Genomic DNA, 15,707 nt, shown 5'->3' with positions numbered 1-15,707 from the left:
ACAAACACACCACACAGTATAGAAGAAGGGTATGAGAAGATACACGCCAGGGGGTTAAAAATGGTTACCTTTAGGTAGATGGGAATGGCAGTGAATTAGCTTTGTTTTTTGTTTTGTTTTCCCTTGCCTGAGGTTTAGTGTAGTTCCAGGCATTTTTTAGCGTGTATTTCTTTTGCAACAATGAGGCATATGCAAATTATTTTTTAAATAAAATCACATCTGGGAGAATATGAATTGCTAAGCCAAAAGAGATCTCAAATTGCAAGTCCAGAAAGGAAGAGCTTTGTTTGCAGCAAAGAGCACTGATGAGTCTGACTCTGAGGACAATGGTCCAGTGAGTAATTTCAAGCTTTTTAATTCCAGATACTTCCTGGCTTAACAAGAACTGCCGCCGTCACGAAGACTAATTAAATACATTTCTCTAAGGTTACCCAACCTGTTTCCTTAAGCCAGGAAGAGGTCTGGACAAACTCAAAGGAATCAAAAGACACAAAACTAAGAGGAAGAAAATCACCAGTTAGCAATGTCAGGCCCCCTTCGGTCAGGAGTTTTTCAGTCTGCCAGATTACGTCTGGTCCTTATAGACTGTCTGTTCATCAGGTTACTGTGCTTGGTAATCGAATTAATGTAAGTACTTACTTAGAGCCCCGCCTACGCTATGAAACCAGTTGGCAGCTATCCATCAGCAAAGGCGCCTGACCCTGAGATCACGTCCATTCATTCTACGTACACGTCCAACTGAAGTGTGTTTAACAAGGTATCTCTGACTCTGTGCCGAAATCTGAAGCTGTGCCATCTGGGCTTGCTACCAAAGCCCTGCTTTGCCTCAAAGTCGGATCCAGATCATTTTATACTTTATTTGATGTGATTCTTCCACAATTGAAAAAGATCCTAAAAATTAAAACAAATCTCATCAAAGGTACAACTACTCGCCAAACAGATGAAAAAGCAGGGGGCATTTTTAAAGTATTTCCAGGAAACCTTTCTTCTAAGAAGTGACAGATTAAGATAAGTGAAATTATCTCCAAATCGACATCTATTCAGAACCCACCTTATCAGTTAGGAGACTCTCTGGCTCCATATAATAGAAAAAATCCAAAATGACAACGTTTTAAACACGATAGAAGTGTGTTCCTCTCTCACATAAGAGAAGACGAGGTCTGAGTCATCAAGATCTCATATAGCAGCTTCGTGGATCATCAGCACATCAGCTCCTATCTTTCGAGGCATGTGGTTTACATCCTTAAAGTTGTTTCCTGGTTCCAGATGGCTACCAAGGAACCAACCACCATGACAATATTCCAGGCCAACAGTAGGGGAGGAGGATAAAATGCCACATGCCTCCTCCCTTCTCACTAGCCTTGCCAGAAGTCCCATACAACACTAACCAGAAATTTGTCGTAAAAATCCACCCGCCCGCAAAGGAGGATGGGGAGTGGATTATTAAGGTCTAAGAGGAGTGCACATGTTGAAGGTAACTACGTCGCCACACCCACCATGTGTAAGATACTCAGAATGTAAGTGTCCTAAACCCTAAGTGTGTAGGGCTGGATGTAAGCAAAGGGAAAGGCTTTATTTGGGGTCAGAGTGGGAATCTCAGGTACACAGAGTTGGTTAATCAAATTCACGTCCACGCAAAGCCTTTTCTCATTTTGTGTCATTTTTCTCCTTTATCCACCTGGCTCCGTCCCCACTTACATTTCCCCCTCTTCCCGAGGCACCAAGTCTAGTGGATGGAGTACATGTCCTTGGAAATGTACATAGTATTATTTTTTTAAGTTTATTTATTTTTATATATTTTTATTTTTTTTCATTATGAAATTTACTGTCAAATTGGTTTCCATACAACACCCAGTGCTCATCCCAACAGGTGCCCTCCTCAGTACCCATCACCCACCCCTCCCTCCCACCCCCCATCAACCCTCAGTTTGTTCTCAGTTTTTAGGAGTCTCTTATGTTTTGGCTCCCTCCCTCTCTAACCATTTTTTTTCTTCCCCTCCCCCATGGTCTTCTGTTAAGTTTCTCAGGTTCCACATAGGAGTGAAAACATATGGTATCTGTCTTTCTCTGTATGACTTATTTCACTTAGCATCACACTCCCCGGTTCCATCCACGTTGCTACAAAAGGCCAGATTTCATTCTTTCTCATTGCCAAGTAGTGTTCCATTGTGTATATAAACCACAATTTCTTTATCCATTCGTCAGTTGATGGACATTTAGGCTCTTTCCATAATTTGGCTATTGTTGAGAGTGCTGCTGTAAACATTGGGGTACAAGTACCCCTATGCATCAGTACTCCTGTATCCCTTGGGTCAATTCCTAGCAGTGCTATTGCTGGGTCATAGGGTAGGTCTATTTTTAATTTTTTGAGGAACCTCCACACTATTTATTTTTAGAGAGCGCACGCACACGGGGGCGGGGAAGGGGCAGAGAGAAAAATCCCAGAGGCTCCGCACAGAGCCCAACATGGGGCTCAATCTCAAGAACCATTAGATTATGGTTCTCATAATTAAGACCCGACCCCAAATCAAGAGCCAGACACTTAACCGACTGAGCCATCCAGGTACCCCTCATTTCCCTGATTTCTTTAGTTTGTAACTACAAGTTTGTACCTCTTAATCCCTTTTGTCTGTTTCAGCACCACTTCCCCCGTCTACTTCCCCTCTGGCAACCGCCAGTTTGTTCTCTGTATTTAAGAGTCTGTTGTTTGTCGATTTGTTTTGTTTTTAGATTCTACAGGTAAGTGAAATCATAAAGTATATGTCTTTCTCTGTCTGATTTGTATCACCAGCATAATACTCTCTAGATCCATCCATGTTGTTGCAAATGGCAGAATCTCATTCTTTTTTATGGCTGAGTGATAGTCCATTATATCTATATCTATATATCTCTATCACCTCTTCTTAGTAACTCATCATGGATGAATGCTTGGATTGTTTCCCTGTATTTGCGATTGTAAATAACGCTGCAATGAGCATAGGCGTGCGTGTAGCTTTTCCAGTAGTGTTTTCGTTTTCTCTGGGTAAATACCCAGTGGTGAAAGTACTGGTTCACAGGGTAATCTTATTTTTAATTTACTGAGGAACCTCCATACTGCTTTCCACAGTGGTTGTACCAATTTGCATTCTCACCCACGGTGCATGAGTGTTCGTACTCAATGATCAAAAACTCAGATCCCTCTGTTCCCTCCTTCGTCCCTGCAAGGTTAGCTCCTTAGCCTGGGGGCTTGCAACATGAGAATAACAACAGATACTGCAAACTCCAACGACAGTGAATAGTAGTGAATAGCTTTCTTGAGGGATCCTGTATTTTCAGGACAAGAGATAGCTCTAAGATGCTATACATTCATCATTAAAACATTTAGTGACTCCTTACACAACAGAAATACAGACTATTGCCCAGGCTCTTCTGAGGAATGATGACCATCCATGGACTCTCCATGTAAGACCTCCCCAGGATATTTGTAATATCAAATATCTAAGATGCTCTCATTGCCATGTCCAAAACTGTTGACAGATGACGTGTGGAATGTACAGTGTAGGGGTGTGTTTGAGAAGATGAGCTATTGATTTAAGCAGATCATGGGCCAACAGCCAGCAGGAGAGAAAAGGAGCAGAGGACCATACCCACCAGGGCCCTGAGAGACGGGGGACTTGCAGAAGAGAGCCCTGGTTATTGGTGGGGCAGTACCCCGCCCCCTGCCCGCCAAACTACCACTACCCCACCACATCCCAGAACCTTGCCTAAGGGAACTTGGGAAGAAAATAAGTTCACCTAGGACCCCCAGGGCAGATGGACACAGGGAATAATGCAGCTGCATATACACATGACCATCCCCAAAGAGGGGATTCAGGAACATCGGTTGAATGATTCTGGCTGAATTATAGATACTTGCATATGGTGTCATTATGGCTTTGTCTACCCACTCATTAGCAGCAAGCTCTGGCCCGTATCAGTTACCTCTAGAATTTGAATCTTCGAACTGTTACCTATTCTGGACATCACTCATTATGGAAGTTTTTTCCTCAGCAGTCCGGAAATTACATTCTTCCAGCTTCTGTTAAACACTCCATTTGATGGAACGTTCGCGTGATTTCCCCGCCCAACTGGTCAGCGCTCCCTGAACCTTGCGAGCTCCCTCTTTTTCCCCAGCCCTCCCAGCCATCTATCCCAAGCCTCCTTTTTTTTTTTTTTTTTTTTTTGCTTTAAAAAAAATCATCATGAAATACACATAATATATATTTTACCATCTTAACCATTTTTAATGGTATTAAGCACATTCAAATTGTTGTTGTACAGGCACCACCACCATTCATCCCCATAACTCTTTCCGTTTTGTTAAACTGAAACTCTCTACCTGTTAAGCAAGTCCCATTCTCCCCTCTCCCCAACCCCTGCCAACCACCCTTCTATTTCCTGTTTCTATGATTTTGACTCTTCTAAGTACCTCATGTAAGTAGAATCCTACAGTGTTTGTCTTTTGGTGACTGGCGTATTTCACTTAGCATAATGTCGTCAAGGCCCATCTATGTGGTAGCATATTGCAGAGTTTTCTTTCTTCTTAAAGCTGAATAATATTCCATTGTATATACATCCCACATTTGGCTCGTCCATTCACTGGCCAACAGACCACTTAGGTTGCTTCCACCTTTTGACTACTGTGAGGGGTGCTGCTGTGAACATGGGTGCACAAATACCTCTTCAAGACCCTGCCCTCAATTCTTGTGGGTGTATACTCAGAAATGGGATTGCTAGATGATATGCTTAATTCTATTTTTAAGTATTTGAGGAACCACCATATTGTTTTCCATACCGCCGCACCATTTATGCCCCCAAGCATGCACGGGGGTTCCAATTTGTCCACATCCTCACCAACACTTGTTTTCTGGGTTTTGTTGTTCGTTTGTTTTTTCACAGTAGCCATCCTAATGCGTATATGGCAGTATCTCATTGTAGGTTTGACTTAACGTTTCCCTAACAATTTGTAATGTGGAACGCCTTTTCATGTGCTTGTTGGCCATTTGTAGATCTTCTGTGGAATAATGCCCACTCAAACTCTTTGCCCATTTTTGAATTGGGTTGTTTGTTGTTGTTGTTGTTGTTGCTGAGTTTTAGAAGTTCTCTATTTATTCCGGGTATAAACTGCTTATCAGATATGTGATTTGCAAATATTTTCTTCCGTTCTGTGGGTTTCCTTTTTACTCTGTGGACAATGTCTTTTGAAGCATAAAATGTTTAAGTTTTTGTAGAGTCCAATGTTAATAGAGTCCAAACTGTCTATTTTTTCTTTTGTTACCTGTCCCTTTAGTGTTGTGTTCGAGAAATCATTGCCAAATGCAATGTTGAGACACTTTTGTCCTGTGTTTTCTTTTAAGAGTTTTTTTTTAATGTTTACTTATTTTTGAGGGAGACAGACAGAGTGCAAGCAGGGGAAGGGCAGAGAGAGAGGGTGACACAGAATCCGAAGCCGGCTCCAGGCTCTGAGCTGTCAGCACAGATCCTGACGTGGGGCTTGAACTCAAGAACCATGAGATCATTACCTGAACTGAAGTCAGACGCTTAACTGACTGAGCCACCCAGGTGCGCCTCTTCTAAGAGTTTCATTGCTTTAGGTCCTTCCTCCATTTTGAATTAATTTGGGTATGTGCTGTGAGGTATGGGTCCACCTTCATTCTTTGCCTGTGGATATCCAGTTGCCCCAGGCCCATTTGTTGAAAAGACTGTCTTTCCCCTCCATTGAATGGTCTTGGCATCCTCGTCACAAATCATTTGATCATATGTGTGAGAGTTCATTACCGGGTCTCTGTTCTATCCCGTTGGTCTATTTGTCTGTTCTTCCCACTGTCTCCCCAACCCTCCCCACCATCTGTCCTAAGCCTCCCTTAAAAAAAAAAAAAAAGTTCTATTTTGTCTCCATGACAGCACTCAAAGCATATGAAAAGAGCTGCTGTATAACCTACAAAATTTCTCTTTCCTGCATAAAGAAATCTCCAGTTCCTAAGACTATTTTTATGACAGTTTCCACATCCTGCACCATCTCTGACATAGAAGAAACTGCCACCCTGTAATGAAGCCACCCCTCAACTTTCCCTCCTTGCTCTGAGTTGCCAGTATAGAACTAAATTCAGTAACTAGAATTTTTCCACGTTTAATTTGCAGCATTGCCATCCTGTGGACTCATAAGAAGGTTGTGGGCAACTCGTTGGTATTTTTTAATCCACTGCTACAAAAGAAAAAAAGAAATATCTTCCCTATGCCATTTGTCTTAATTCTGGGAAATATTTCAGGAAAGTGCAAACATGATTACAACAAATGCCTGGACATCTACCACCATTGTGTCGTGTTTGCTTCAATTATTTTGTCGAGTCATTGGGGTTGTTTTTTTTTTAACTTTTGGGGGAAATAATGATAGACTCAGGCAGTTGACAAATAGTACAAAGAAGTCCTGTGTACCCTTCACCCAGCTTTCCCCAGTGGTAACATCTAGCATAACTATAATACATACAATATCAAAAAAGAGAAATGTGTGCTGATACGATCTACAGATCATATTCGGATTTCATCCCTTTTTATCTACATGCACGTGTGTGTGTGTGTGTGTGTGTGTGTGTGTGTGTGTGTGTGAGATCTGTAGCTTTCAGCAATTTGATCAGCCATAGAGACACACATAACCACTACCACAATCAAGATTAATCACCACATTATTTTGTACGCCTGAAACTGATATAATGTTATATGTCAATTTTAACTCAATTAAAAATGTTTTGCGAAGATTAATCACCACAAAAGGACTCCTTCATGCTACCCCTCCCCAACCATCCCTTACCCCTGACAACCATTAATCTGTCTCCACATCTTCTAGAAGATGTTTTATAAATGGAATCATAGCGTGCATAACCTTCTTCTTTCTTTCCACTTGTACATTCTAGGCAGATATTTTTCTATTCACAGAAACCGTTCCTTTTTCTTTCCTCTGAAGAAATACTCACTTTACATATGTGTCTTCCATACAAATGTCCATGTGTGGAAAACCTTCTTCAGCCATGTGGGGAGAGTGGGAGAAGGGAGATTCCCAATTTCACACTTGGTAGTTACTTTCCACAGTGGTAACACTTGTTTTCTGGTACTAGCCTATAGACACATTATATGGTTTCAGTAGGCTTTTATTTTATTTTATTTTATTTATTTATTTATTTATTTATTTATTTATTTATTTATTTATTTTACTGGACCAAGCTCTACCCATATCTCAGAGAAAACTGAGATATTCCAAAAACTGGAATATTTTCCAAAGGCTGAAGTGGAAAACAGTCTGTTAGCAGGTGTTTGCAAATACTCTGTTGACACTGTGTAGACAAATTTGACTTTGGCAAACATTGTGCAGATTGGGGATGACTTACCTGACCAGGATCAGAGAAACAAAAATGTTTGAACTTCTTTTTTTTTTTTTTTTTTAATTTTTTAACGTTTATTCATTTCTGAGTGACAGAGCATGAACATGAGCAGAGGAGGGGCAGAGAGAGAGGGAGTCACAGAATCCGAAGCAGGCTCCAGGCTCTGAGCCGTCAGCACGGAGCCCGAAGCAGGGCTCGAACTCACGAACCATGAGATCGTGACCTGAGTCGAAGTCAGGCACCCAACCAACTGAACCACCCAGGCGCCCCTCTTTTGCCCATTTTTGAATTGGACTGTGTCACATATTGCTGCAGAGTTTGGGCAGTTCTTTATACATTTTAGATAGTAGTCCTTTGTTACATATGTGGCTTGGAAATATTTTCTCCCAGTCTGTAATTTATCCATTTATTATTTCCTTTATGGATCATATTTTTGGTGTCCTAGTCTAAGGACTCTTCACCTCACCTGAGGTTGTGGATATTTCCTTCTGCTTTTTTTTTTTTTCCCTGAAAGTTTTTGAGCTTTGCCTTTTCCAGAATGTCACATGGCTGGAAGCATACAGGATGTGGTCTTTTCAGGCTGGCTTCTCTCACTTGGTGAAAAGCATTGATGTTTCCTCCACATCTTTTCATGGCTCGGTAGCTCACTTGCTTTTAGCACTGAATAATATTTCATTGTTCTGGATGCAGCACAGTTTATACATGCATTCATCTACCAAAAGACATCTCAGCTGCTCGCAAGTTGTAGCTGTTTTGAATAGAGTTGCACAGATATCTGTGTGCAGGTGTTTGCGTGGACTTAAGTTTTCAGCTCATTTGAGGAAATGCCCCGGAGCGCAAGTGCAGGATCGTATGGTAAGGGTGTGTACAATTTTGTAGGGAACTGCCCAACTCTTCCCAAGCGCCTGCACCGTTCCGCATTCCCACCAGCAGTGGACGACAGAGTGAGCCCAGCCAAACCGAACAAGTCAGGAGGCTCTGGAGATGTGGTTTCCTCAAGAAATCAGTGCTGAAGGACACTTAACGTGTTTGGTCGCCAGGAAGGGAGATATAAACAGGCTGAGCAAAGTTCGGGGATGAATTCGTGAGCAGTACAGAGAAAACTAAGTAAAAGGGAAAATAAAGAGAGACAATTCTTAACTTCAGGGAAAACGAAAGTTGAACAGAAAAGGGAAACAGATGCATCTAGCCTCAACCCCTGCTCCCCACTTTCATGGTCGCTGAAGAAACTACTGATAGTCACAGCTCCCACTGTAAAACATACAGTATCAGCCTAGAAGTTTCTTGTGAGTTTGGGTATAGAAACAGGTCTCGGGGTCTCCCAGGCTAACACCGCACCCCTTGGCAAACTACGAGAAGGCTGTATAACTATGGTTACTCACAATAACCATATAGATGGTCATTCAGATAATCATATCAAAAAAGGGTGTTACTCATAACATAATACAGAAGGGTTTTCCTGTTCTGGTAGCAGAGAAGTCTTCCCTAAGGAAGAAATGATGGAGAAGGAGAAATAACCAGGTGGAAAAGGAGGGGAAAGCATTCCAGGCAGAGGGAATGGCATGTGCGAAGGTCCAGTGGCAGGTGCAAACTTAGATTATTCAGGAACCTGTGCAGAGCCCAGTGTCCAGACAGGAGGAGCCAAGAGATACAGGTGTGTAGTGAGGCACGGGAAGCAGGCACACTGCTAGCAGGCGGCTGGAAGGAAGCTTCTGCCTATTTGGAAGCTTCCAAGGAAGCTTTTTTGAGGCACAGCTCACCCTCAAAAGTCTGAATTAACTGGGTTGAAAATCAAATAATCTGGCTCCTGGCTGGCCCCCTGCTGGTCAGGACAAGTCAGGACTGCCTTTCTCACGACTGCTTCAGAGACTTGTGGATATTTTTGGTATTTATGGTAGCGGAACATTTAACTTCCTAAAACGTCAGTAAAGTAATGCTGAGGGGCAACATGAAAAAAGAAATTAAGTTATGCAATTAGTGGGAATAATGGGAAAAGAAATCAAGCAGCTTTTAAAAGAACAACAAAAAAAAACCCCTTCAACCGTAAACTTATAAAGGCAATTTTTTTTGCATATTAATTTTATTTTTTTAAATTTACATCCAAGTTAGTTAGCATATAGTGCAACAATGATTTCAGGAGTAGATTCCTTAATGCCAATTTAGCCCTTCCCCCTCCACAATTCCCCAGCAACCCTCTGTTTGTTCTCTGTATTTAAGAGTCTCTTAGGTTTTGTCCCCCTTCGTTTTTATATTATTTTTGCTTCCCCTCCCTTATGTTCATCTGTTTTGTCTCCGAAAGTCCTCATTTGAGTGAAGTCATGATATTTGTCTTCCTCTGACTAATTTCACTTAGCATAATACCCTCCAGTTCCATCCACATAGTTGCAAATGGCAAGATTTCATTCTGATCGCTGAGTAATGCTCCATTGTATATATATACCACATCTTCTTTATCCGTTCATCCATCAGTGGACATTTGGGCTCTTTCCACACTTTGGCTATTGTTGCTAGTGCTGCTAGAAACACTGGGGTGCATGTGTCCCTTCAAAACAGCACACCTGGATCCCTTGGATAAATACCTCTTAGTGCAACTGCTGGGTCGTAGGTAGTTCTATTTTTAGTTTTTTGAGGAACCTCCGTACTGTTTTCCAGAGTGTCTGCACCAGTTTGCATTCCCACCAGCAGTGCAAAAGACATCCTCTTTCTCCGCATCCTCGCCAACATCTGTTGTTGCCTGAGTTGTTAATGTTAATATAAAGGCAATTTTTAACATAGGCATTCATTTCAAGTTGCCGGACAGTAGAGAAAGGGAAAATTAGGATGACGCGGGGAACTCGATCCTTACTGAAGTGGGGCCATTCTCTGTGCGGTTTTGTAATGTATTTCCCCCACTCCTCCTGCAAAGCTATAGCATGGTGAAGATTCACTCTTCACCTTTGTAACAATGGAGGAAATGCCACAACCAAGTCAACGGGGGGCTCTTGGCAACATTTTCTCTATAATGTCATCTCAGTTACTAGGAAAATCATTGGAAACCTGTCTTAGAAAAGTAACAGAGGCATAATCTGATTCTAAACACCTTACATTGTTTCATGGAGATTCTTTTCCGGGTCTGTGCGCATGTGCTAAAACTTCTTTTCATTGCACACAAGTATCATTATTCCCAGGTGGTTCGTGCTAAAGTTTTTTGAAAGTTAATATTCTTCTACTTTGAATACATGACCTTGAGCTGTAGCACACTGATTCAAAACACCAGTATTTTGCCCACCGAGAATGTTAAAATTTGCTTGTTGTTTGATGCCTACAAGGATGGGAAACAGAATAGCTTGTATTTGAGAATTATTTTTAAAAGAAGCTAATAACTCCAGAGAAGCTGGCACTCCCAGAGAAAAAATTAAACTATAAATCAAAAAGGGGCAAAAGGCAAGTTATTGAGACCTACATACATCAAAAATATTATCTGCCACAGTATTAGTTCTAATTATTCTCTGGGCTCCCCAATTTAAAATATTTTGATAAATGCTATGAGAGATACAGATTCATCTATTTAATTTAATTTATTTGAGTAATAGCACTCAGCTTCATACATTTCCTTTTTTTTTTTTTTATTCACTTCACATTGATCATATGCCATGTGCCAAACCCTATATAATATATAAGGTCTGTTTTATTCTCTGCAGATTTCCTGAATTTGCATTTTAATATTTTAGAAGATACAGCCTTCGATCATTCTAGAACTATAGCTACTCCATAAATTCTTTCTTTGCTAAATTCCTAAGTTCACTAGCTATAATATTTCACTCTTTTATCATGGAGTATTTGGGGGAGGAGCGTCCTCTGTGGCATGAATATCAGCATTCCATCTTGGGTTTTGCTCTGTTTCTCCACTGGGTGAAATGGTTTATTGACTGTCAATTTGTAAAGTGCTCTCTGGGAGTTTCTGGATGCATGATAGTAGGACCGGAAACATATCTCATTGCCTTTTCTGTCCAAATTGAATTAACATGTGCAATATATCATCTTTTAGCAAGAGTGGATGAAATTCCGGTGAGTGGCCCTATCGCATGGCTGTCCCTACAGAGAGTCCTGACGGAATAGTTGTGGTCTCCAGGGGTCTGATGACTTCCTCTGCTATCTTTTTAGTTTAATAGCTGTTTTCACACACACACGTGTGTATGCATATAGAAGTACTTGGTTTAAAACCTACTCCTCAAGGTCATGGAAGGAGAGAGGAGTTTCCCTCCCACCCAATCCCCATTTGCTTCTTTTCTTTACCATACTTCCTCTACCCCCTGACCAACCATATTATTTATTCCTTCTGAGTGCATTCAGATTTTCCTTACATACTTACAAGCAGGTATAAATATGGACCTTTGCTTTTTCCCTTTATAAACAAAAGGCAGCCTGCTATACCTATTCTCCCCTCTCAGTAGAAAGTATTCTTTTTTTTTTTTTAATTTTTTAAAATGTCTTTATTTATTTTTGAGACAGAGAAAGACAGAGCATGAGCAGGGGAGGGGCAGGGAGAGAGGGAGACACAGAATCCGAAGCAGGCTCCAGGCTCTGAGCGGTCAGCACAGAGTCCGACGCGGGGCTCGAACTCATGAACAGTGAGATCATGACCCGAGCCGAAGTCGTACACTCAACCGACTGAGCCACACAGGCACCCCTTGTAGAAAGTATTCTTATTCTTTTCATTACCTGTATGGTGTTCAATTGTTTTAATGTATAGATAAGCCATAATTTATGTAATCAGCCCCCCTTTGAAGAAAATGTAATTTCTTTCCCATCTTCATTATTACTGCAATAAATAACCCTTTATGTCATCATGTTGCATATGTGCAAACACATGCGAGGCAAATGTCAGAAGTAAAACCGTGAAGGGCGCCTGGGTGGCTCGGTCAGTTAAGGGTCCAGCCCTTGATTTCGTCTCAGGTCATGAACTCTCCATTGTGAGACTGAGCCCCATGTCGAACTCCGTGCTGGGCATGGAGCCTGCTTAAGATTCTCTGTCTCCCTCTGCTCCTTCCCTACTCGTGCTCTCTCTCTAAAATAAAATAAATAAAATAAAATAAAATAAGTAAAATAAAATGAAATAAGTAAAAGTGTGAGCACTACTGATCTGGGCATTTGTAATTTTGAGAAAAATTGCCAAATTGCCCTCAGTAAGGGTTGTACCAACTTACCCACCCATATGTGCTGGTTTTCAGTGGTCTCCTGAAGAGAGAACACATTTTGGTCATTTCTTGTTTCCCATCTATAAAAATCCATTCATTGAACAAATATTTACCAAGTGCCAGCAATGCCCCAAGCTCTCTTCTTAGGCCCTGGAAATACAGCAGTGAACAAAAAAATTGTCACACAGAGAAACAGATGACAAAGGCAGTCATGGAATATAACATTCGTGGTCATTTAAAGCCTGTGTCACCAACTCACAGGCCACACAAGGAACTTCCATGTGTGAAGGTCATAGGTGAGAGGTCAGAGGGAGGGGTGGGCCCTGTGTAGCCCCGGGGACCGCAGGCCTCTGTGAAGGCCGCAGCTACTGCTCTGCTCTACACCATTAGGTGGTGTGCAAAGAGAAGGCCCATGCTGATAAACCATCCCAGTTTTCAAGAGAAACCAGAAGTCCATATATTTTCCCCCATTTTAAACACTGGGAACTAATTCAAAATTTAGGAACATTTCGGGGACAAATCATTTTTTAGTGGTGCTACACGAGTCGATACTAAAATTTATATGGAAGAATAAATATCTAGAAAAATACTTCAGGAAAAAAAAAACTTTAATAAGGGCTCAGGGACTAGCCCTACTAGACATTATAACATCCTTTAGAGCCTTGTAATTAAAACAGTGTGATATTGGTGCATGAAGAGTGTCCGGCAGAACAGAATTAAAAGCCTAAAAAATCAACCTGAATACATATGGAAAATTTGTATACAATAAAGCTGAGATTTCAAGTCACTAGGGCAAAGATCGACCTTTTAATAGATGGCATTGGGACCACAGGGTAGCCATGGAACAAAGGAAAAACTAGATCTTTATCTCACACCCCACAGGAGAATAAACTCCAAATGGATCAGAGATCTAACTGTAAAAGATGAAACCATACAAGTACTAGAAGAAAATATGGATGGATTCTTGCATAATCTAGGTGTAGGGAAAGGCTTTCTAACTACGCCTCAAAATCTGGTGGCAATAAAGAACAGATTGATAAATTTGACCACATAAAACTAAAAAATTTCCTCTTGGCAAAAAAACACCGTAAGCAAAGTCAAATCATAAAACGGGAGAAAATATTTGCAATCTATGTTGCAGATAAGGGCCAATATCCTTAATATAGAAAGAACTCTAAAACATGGAGGAGGTGAGATTTAACAAAATATATAGGGAAAAAAATGGGCAAAAGACATGAATAGACAGTTCACTAAAATATATAGAGATATTTAAATGGGCCTTAAACATATGAAAATATGTTCAGCTCACATTATAAGAGAAATACAAATTTAAACTATGCTGCGATACCATTTCTCTCCCAGCAGACTGGCAAAAATTTGAAATATGACAACACATTCTATTGTTGTGGCTGTGGGGAAAGAGGCGCTTTCATACATTGCTGGTGGAAATGCAAATTGAGACAACCTTCCTGGGAGGAAATTGGCAATTCCTAACAAAACTATATGTGTGTTTACCCTTTTACACAGTTATTCAGGAATGTATCCTTAAGATACTCCTATGCAGTGCAGCTAAAAAAAGAAAGATACGAGGAAGATCTCTGTAAACTGAAATGGAGTTATTTGCCTCTACATTAAGTGAAAAAGAAAGGTATAAATGAGGGGTGCCTGGGTGGCTCAGTGGGTTAAGCGTTTGACTTCAGCTCAGGTCATGATCTCACGGTTCGTTGGTTCGAGCCCCACATCGGGCTCTGTGCTGACAGCTCGGAGCCTGGAGCCTGCTTTGGGTTCTGTGCCTCCCTCTCTCTCTGCCCCTCCCCCCACTCGTGCTCTGTCTTTCTCTGTCTCTGAAAAATAAGACTTTAAAATATTTCTCTGTCTCTGAAAAATAAGATCTTTGAAAAAAAAAAGACAGAAAAGAAATTAAAGAAGGGCCCAAAGAATAATGGGAAGATGTCAAACACACACAAAAGCTAACTTAAACCAATTCCCACTTTTCCCAAACCAGGAAAATCGGATGGCAGTAACTGATTCAGGCAAGAATCAACAGATGATAGAAACAGAGGGTAAATATTTGGCGGGAATACGGATATTTACATGATCTCAAAGTACCTCCCCACAAAATGCTTTTTATTTAGAAAGGGGGAAATACAAAGGGACAAAATTTGCAGTGGACAAACCCCTAGGGATGCTGTCCTAACCAAGAGATCGAAGTGAATGATACCAATGCCACAAAGCAACATGGTGGGCCCCTTCACATGACACACCAGTAAGGAAACAATACTTCTGGAGTATTCCTGCCAAAAATGCATAGCCCACATCTGATCATCAGGAAACAACAGGCAAACCCCTAGTAAGGGATTTTCCACAAAATAACTGGCCTGTACTCTACAAAACTGACAAAATCATGAAAGACAAAGAAAGACCAGGGAACTGTTCCAGATTAAAGGAAATAATAGAAACATGACAACATGATCCTAGAGTGGCTCCTGGACCAGAAAAACTAAATTTTCTCTTTTGCTCTAAATGGCGGAACAAGTCAACTGGTAAAAGGTGAGGAAGGCCTACAGATCAGATAATAATACTGTGTCAATGTTGATTTTCTGCTTTGGGAATTGTACATGGTTATGTAAGAGACTGTGCTTGTTTTTTTAGGAAATAGTCACTGAAGTGTTTAGGGGTAAGTCTGCAACTAATTCTCACGTGGTTCAAATGATAATAATATGGGGGGATAAAAAGCAAACATTTGGGGAATCTAGTTGAAGGGTATAACAGGAATTCTTTATTTTTGCAATGTTTCTTTAAGCCTATAATTATTATTCTTTTTAGTCCATTGTGAGAGTCTTCCCTGTACAAGCAAAACCAAACAACAGTGAAAACAACAACCAACCAGGTTTGCCTCCAGCATGGACGCCTGCGCTGCCAGTGTGCATTCTCTGGCTTGGATATTTACATGATTTTGAGTGAGGTCCTGCTGACAACAGCCAGTGCTAGGGCTGGAGAAGGCTTTTCCTGCATCTGGAACTTTTAAACCGACTTAGCACCAACAAGAAGGCTGCAGAGATGGCTCTTATATAATAATAAGTAATAAAGCATTGTAAATCTGAATCAGCCTCTGTTCTCAGGAACGAGGAAAAGC

General features: G+C 41.0%; 1 protein-coding gene across 2 annotated transcripts in view; it reads left to right on the top strand.

Moving 5' to 3' along the window:
- The window catches only part of ITGA9 (integrin subunit alpha 9), a 357,855-nt gene extending 342,224 nt beyond the window's left edge, over positions 1 to 15,631 (top strand). The window contains exons 28-29 of one of the 2 annotated variants that reach the window (XM_078432513.2): positions 14,099 to 14,219; positions 15,398 to 15,455. In XM_078432513.2, the coding sequence (XP_078288639.1) occupies positions 14,099 to 14,206 (108 nt within the window). In that variant the 3' untranslated portion in view covers positions 14,207 to 14,219; positions 15,398 to 15,455. Of the gene's footprint in view, positions 1 to 14,098; positions 14,220 to 15,397 lie in introns of both variants that reach the window. The other variant, XM_078432512.2, reaches the window with a different exon arrangement.
- The last annotated feature ends 76 nt before the right edge of the window (positions 15,632 to 15,707 follow it).

This window comes from Panthera onca, chromosome C2, assembly GCF_046562875.1.
Source record: "Panthera onca isolate mPanOnc1 chromosome C2, mPanOnc1 haplotype 2, whole genome shotgun sequence".
NCBI classification, from domain to species: domain Eukaryota; kingdom Metazoa; phylum Chordata; class Mammalia; order Carnivora; family Felidae; genus Panthera; species Panthera onca.
Note: the sequence above shows the minus strand (reverse complement) of the source record. Positions and strands in the feature narration are given on the sequence as shown.